The sequence below is a fragment of the Sorex fumeus genome, unplaced genomic scaffold (assembly GCF_029834395.1).
Source record: "Sorex fumeus unplaced genomic scaffold, SorFum_2.1 ptg000072l, whole genome shotgun sequence".
NCBI lineage: Eukaryota > Metazoa > Chordata > Mammalia > Eulipotyphla > Soricidae > Sorex > Sorex fumeus.
Window position 1 is genome coordinate 49,355,559 of NW_026606129.1, and position 6,846 is coordinate 49,362,404.

The following is a 6,846-nucleotide window of genomic DNA, read 5'->3' on the forward strand; positions in this document are numbered from 1 at the left end:
AGGTCAACATGACAAATGACCTGGCACCCAAGCTGTGCAGGAGGAAGAGAGCGGCTTGGAACGCCTTCAAGAACGTCGAAGAAATAGCTAAGAGGACGAAGAACCTCCGGCTCCGGGCACATCTCTTTGATTCCACTGTTCTTCCTGCATTAACATATGCCTCAGAGACCTGGGCCCTACGCAAACAAGATGAGAACGCCATTCAGGTCTCCCAAAGAAGAATAGAAAGAGCTATGCTTGGAATATCACGTTTCACTCAAATGAGAGAACGAATCCGGAGTTCTGACATCCGTCGACGATCAAGGATCAGGGACGCTGTCTCATTTGCCAAGGTGTCGAAAATCAGATGGGCTGGTCACGTAATGAGATTTAAAGACGACCGTTGGACTAGAGCTGTTACTGATTGGATTCCACGGGATGTCAAGAGACCGCGTGGCCGCCCACCTACCAGATGGTCAGACTTCTTTGTCAAGGTCATGAACGATCGGTTTGAGGCCCTCCATGTTCCCGGAGCGAAGAGATGCCATTGGGCTACACTAGCACGCGACAGGGACAAATGGAGACGTTACTGGCGCCCGCTCGAGCAAATCGACGACTAACGGGAAGTTAAGTGATTAAGTGATTAAGTGATGGCATCAGGATAACCAGGTTTTATGAATGGGTTCAAGAAAGTTCTAAGGATGAGTTGACAAAAATATCCAGAGGGCAGGACAAACACAAAAACCTTCCCTTTTTTTCACTTGTAAAATTATATGATAAGATTATCAACACAACAATGTTTTCTCTCACTTTCCCTGAAAACCTATTCCTCAAAACCGTGGTTCACTGAGGTTACTGTTCATGACTTTCCCAATTCTCCTTTTGTGTAATTCAGACCTACTTAGATGTGCTTATTTAACTTATGTTTCAATGGTTTGGAGTATCATCAAAGGTTGTATTTTTATCTTTTTGATTATAGAAATTGAATCTAGGCCCCAACACATGGAAAGCCAGTGCTCTGCCACGGAGCTACTTCCTCAATCCAAATGTCACCTTTTTTGCCAAAATAACACTGGTGGGTGGGGGAAAGTCTATTTTCTGCTATGTCCTTAGCAGCTCTATCACTCACTATTTTTGTTTATTGTTATTTTTTACTATGTAATAAAGATTTTGGTATGTATTATTTGTGAGGAAGTATACAGAATTACCCATTCAGGGACAATTTTGCCTTTAAAGAACCATAATTCTCTCTGTAAAGTGGGATTAGTCTCTCTCCACTGATATAAAATGTCTGGGGACGTCAGTTTCCCATCATTCTGGAAGTCATTGGAAAGTTTCTCTTCAAGGTAATTTTGACAGTCTCCTGGGCATTTTCCTTACCCAGTAGTAACTGTCTACAATAATGAATACCCTGGACAAATCCTTTCAGAGAATTAGCACGCTGTCCCCTTGCAGTCACTGTGACTGCTGCTAGTGGTGACAGGAGAGTCACAGCTCTGGAGGGCAGATGAGATCAGAGGTCTCTAAAGTTATAAACCAGAGGTAGCTGTTCCTTCCTGACACAATTACTGCCACCTACAGTCACGATCCCAGCAGACGAGGCCGCTCAGCGAGCACCGTGAGTCTTCCTACATTTCAGGTGAGAGGAGATGTTTGAAGAGACACTGAGGGGCCTCTCCCTATTGGAGGGGAGAGCTGTGCCCTGCTGATGGCAGAGAAGCGATCTCGGCTCTTCCTCTCTCCATCAACCTCAGATACCTCTTTGTCTTCCAGGAAAAGAGTGGTCTGAGTTCATCTACCTCTTCCATCTGATAAAGTATGTACACTTGTGATTTTCATCTGCAAAAAAATTAAGGTTCTAAACCACATCTCAAGATTTTAAATTGTTTAAATAGTTCAGTGAGTTACAGTGATGATTACATGGATTCTTTTTGTATATATTGGTATACTTACTTCTCCTCTGTTCTCTGGCTGGTTGAACCTGGATGTTCTGTTTTGAATTTCATGGGGCAGGTGTATGTGGAGGAATTTGGGCAGCACCCAGAGTGCTCAGGCTTATGCCTGGTTCTGACTCAGGTCTTAATCCTGCTGGTGCTTGGGGGACCATATGTAGTTCCAGGATCAAACCCTGGGTCAACAGTGTGCAAGGAAAGTGCCTTATCCTGTGTACCATCCTGACCATCTTAAAAGTACTAGAGACAGGAGCAATGGGACAGCTGGTCTGGCACTTGCCTTGCACACGACTGACCGGGATTTGATGCCAGCGGTCCATATGGTCTTCAGAGAATTGCCAGGAATGATCTGAGTCCAGAGCCAGGAGTATGCACAGAGCACTACCAGGAGTGGTAAAAAATTTTTAAAAGAAAAAAAATTTTGAAAACGGGATTTATCTGGCTACCTGTCAATAGGCTCAGAACACCACGTTATTTGTGTGTTCTTTAGTTAAGCATGTATAGGCCTGAAATTAAGTGTAAGCATCTTGAACAAATGAGACTGTGAACTAGGAAGTATTTAGAGATGATATAAAAGATATCATGACTAGTGCTCAAATTGAGTTTTTTGTACCCTTCGTATTTGTCCCTATTATGATCATCCCTAACTGACCACGCACCAAAATTTGACCTTGTCATTTTCCCTAAGCTCTAAGAGAGTCTAAGCAAGTGCAAGATTAAAAAGCCTTCATTGAGTCATTCCCATTCAGGGGTCCTCACTGTCCTGCTTGCACAGGAATTTCTTTTTGTCAGCCTTAGAGACAAAATATAGATGACAAGTATATATATTTTAGGGAAAGTTTCTCCACAGTTTTTAGTACAGTCCAGGGACAATGCTAACAGTGATCAATTCATTCAGGCTTCATCTGGGTTTGTATATTTATACTGCATTGTACTTTTTCCTTTTAAACAATCTACTATCACCTCAGCCTTCAGTATCTGCTGATTTTTGTTTTAGGAACATATATGTTTTATAGTCACATGTACATTTCACCAAGGTCATTTCTGAAAACTATGCTTATATGCTAAGTCATTCTTTGATTTAATGTTATTCTCTAATTTGTTAGTCTTCAGTTTTTCTATTTCAGATTTTATTCTGTTTATTCTTTTATTGCTTGTTTTATTTTCCTTTGACTCTTTTTTACTTATTTGTTTTTGGGACACTCAGTGATGCTTAGAGACACCCTGGCTCTGTCTCAGGGAGAGCTCAAAATGATGCTTCGAGTACTACATGTGATGTCAGGGATTAAACTGGGGTCAGTGACAGCAATGCAAGTGTCTTACCCACTTATTCTCTTTCTAGCCACGACATTACTTTTTAAAAAATAATTTTAGCATCCTAAATCTTCCTGTGTTGCCAGCTTAAAAAATGTGGTATTTTACACATAATATTTTCCAAATAAGTAATTTGCTGATTATGTTGAAGGATAAAAATATTCCTATTACTGGAATTCAATGACATTTTCTCAGATGTTTTTACTTATTTATTTCTCCGCATCTCAGAAGGAGACAGTAAATATGTATTTTTCCCATTGTGCAGCTGATTTGAGAGCAAACTTCACTATTTTGTTCTCTGATTGAACATGTGACATGTAGGGTAGAAGTTCAGAAATACAAATAACCCTCTTTGATAGATGCTTACTGTCACTACTAACTCTATGCATATTTTTCATAACTGCTATTTTTTTAATGTTCACATTCTGTTTCGCCATCAATTTCTACATTATATAGATTAATAGTAAATGAATTATAACATTCACCTATGCAAATTAGGAGGTCAGTGGCTGGGTGGTTCAGAAAGTACTTTGTGATAAAAATCACTTACTTATGGAACAAAGTCAGAAATACTGACTGAGAACAGGTCTCATAAGAGGGAAAGTGTGAACCAGCCAGGTTCCATCCCCAGCACCCCATGTGGTTCCCCCAAATAGCTACAGGTGTGATCCATGAGTGCAGAGTGAGGAGTAAGTCTTGGGCATAGTCGAAGCTTTGTGGGCCCCTCAAAAAAAACAAAACAAAACAAAACAAAACAAAATGAACACATTTAAGAGGCCAAATTCTTGGTTTGCTAAAATATTCCTTATCTAGTCGATTGCACTGTATTTTGCCTTCTGGATATGCAAAGTGTGTGTTCTGACTTTGTTTGGGCTTTACCCATGTGTCTTTCTCCTTCTGAAAATGTCTGGCACCATCTGAGATTCAGCTTTTCCAACCTCTTATCTTCAGAGCTGTCTCTCCTCTGCTCTCTAGCTCACCAAAACAGTTCCTGGCTGCCTTCTGCGTGCACCCTCTGACACAGGGTCCTCCAGGGGAGACCCAACAAGCCAGCTCCTGTCAAGAGCAGTCAGCTTGCTCTCTTTGCTTAGAAGAGAAATTCCATGAATGGGCTCTCAGCTTTGCTTTGTTTTCTTATTCCTGAAGCCCCAGAGCATAGCCCTAATTGCAAGAAATCTTGTTTAATCTCAAAACCATTTAAGCTGTCCTTTATAAAGATCTGTTCTTCTATTTATATATACTCTGCAACTCATGTTTTTGTTGGGTTCTAATTCTAACAATTTTCATTTAAATTAGTTAATTTTAGTTTTCTCTCTGGCCCCTACATGTCCATTATTTTCATAGAAACAATATATATTTCTCATATAACAATATATATTTACAGAATTATTGTTATATGAGAAAGCATCAATGGTGGAATAGATGAATAATTTTTAATATCATGAAATAGCATGCAGTGCTTCAAATAATGACTTAGACCTACAATAAATGGATTGGTGGGAAGTCCATGATGGTTGGAATTCTTAAAAATGATTGAAATGGGGGGCTGGAGAGATAGCACAGCGGGTAGGGCGTTTGCCTTGCACGCGGCCGACCCGGGTTCGATTCCCAGCATCCCATATGGTCCCCTGAGCACCGCCAGGAGTAATTCCTGAGTGCAGAGCCAGGAGTAACCCTTGTGCATCGCCAGGTGTGACCCAAAAAGCAAAAAAAAAAAAAGATTGAAATCGGTGGGATACTGGGATCCATGATGGTGGGAAATGGGCACTGGTGGAGGGATGGGTATTTGATCATTGTATAACTGAAACCCAAGCACAAAAATTTGTAAGTCTACAACTGTACCTCATGGTGTCTCACTAATAAAATTTAAAAAAAAATAAAAGCAATCGAGGAAAGAAAAAAAATGATTGAAATGTTAAAAATGATCATTTTATGAAGCTATGTAAAATTTACTGAGTATTATTTACATTTGTGTAAGAATATGTTTTCTGTGATTGTGTCTATGTATGTGTAATATGTATTCATGAGAAAATAATTTTAAAATGTATGTGTATAAACAGGCTGATAAAACTTTGCCCATGAGAAAAAGTTGGTGTGGCTAGAATATGTGGTATTTAACAGTATATTATTCTTAAAGTTTCTAGAATGTATCAGCATTGGATTTCACTTACAATGTAACTAACTTTGATCTTTTGTTTTCTCTAAAGCTAATTCTGAATATGAATAAAATTGCCATTCTCAACCACTGACAGGATGGGTTCTCGCCACTTGACAGTGGGGATTATCTTCTTGTCCCAGACTGGTGTTGGAATGCTGGGGAATTCCTCCTTCTTTGTCCTGTATTGCTTGGTTTTCTGCACTGGACTCAAGTTGCGACTCTCAGACCACATACTCAAACATTTATGCCTAGCCAACTGCTTGGTCCTTCTCTCTAAGGGAATCCCTCAAATAATGACATCTTTTGGGAGGAACGATTTTCTAGATGATCATGGATGTAAATTTTTGTTTTATGTTCACAGAGTGGCCCGGGAAGTATCTCTCTCTTCCACTTGCCTCCTGAGTGTTTTCCAGGCCATGACAGTTATTCCCAGTAAGTTCAGGTGGACTAAACTCAAAGTCAGAGCCCCAAAATATATTGAGCATTTCTGTTTCTTGATCTGGGTACTGCATCTTCTGGGAAACATATTGGTTCCTTTGAAACTGTTTGCCTCAAGAAACACCACTCAGAACCATTTCATATACTGCAGTGCTGATTATGCTACTCTCAATTCTATATACCATGCCTTGTTTCATGGCTCCATTGATGTGATTTGCTTGTGCTTCCTGATGTGGACCAGTGGATCCTTGGTGCTTTTTCTCCACAGGCACAAACAGCAAGTCAAGTATATTCGCAACTACAGACACAATTCCAGTCTCTCTCCAGAGACAAAGGCTACCCAGAGTGTTCTGATTCTTGGATGCACCTTTGTCTTTTTTTTCACACTTTCTTCCATTTCTTCTACCTGTGTCACTTTCCTTATTGTTCCTGAATGGTGGATTTTGGACATAAATATATTCCTGGATGCATGTTTCTCGACTATCAGCCCTTTCATGCTCATCTGTAGCCATAGCCATATTTCTAGGCTTCTTGTTATTTTGTGTGAGAGAAACCAAATATTTCATAGATTTCACATAAGTCACAAGTCCACAAGAATCTGTTGACTTCTTTAATGCGATCAGTCTATTAATTCCTCCATAGACTTATACTTAATACACATTTCTTCAATGCCTGTTATATATATATATAATATATATAACTATATATATACATATATATACATATATATATACCCATGTCCCAATCAGTGAGACACATATAAATACTCATTTAGAGCTTTAGACTAGAAGGGGTTCTGAAGGCAGAGAGAAAAAATATTTTTTGGAAGCAGAAGGAATCAGAGTCACTTATTACTGCATGTTTAACTGCTCTGCCAGGTACCAGCAGAGTTAAAGACATTTTTACAATACTATCTAGTTAATTTACTTGATTGATGTTCACAAAAATATTCCAATTAGCAATAGTATAAGGTACATTCTTTTCAAGGGTACCTGAAGCAGTTTT

General features: G+C 39.4%; 1 protein-coding gene across 1 annotated transcript; it reads left to right on the forward strand.

Annotated features, from left to right (window-relative positions):
- The first annotated feature begins 5,498 nt into the window (after positions 1 to 5,498).
- On the forward strand, positions 5,499 to 6,446 carry LOC130037759 (vomeronasal type-1 receptor 3-like). The gene has a single exon (XM_056129686.1). It carries the CDS (start codon positions 5,499 to 5,501, stop codon positions 6,444 to 6,446), a length of 948 nt encoding a protein of 315 aa, XP_055985661.1.
- The last annotated feature ends 400 nt before the right edge of the window (positions 6,447 to 6,846 follow it).

Coding starts and splice junctions, on each gene's coding strand:
- LOC130037759 (XM_056129686.1), top strand. CDS start 5,499: ATGGGTTCTCGCCACTTGACAGTGGGGATTATCTTCTTGTCCCAGACT.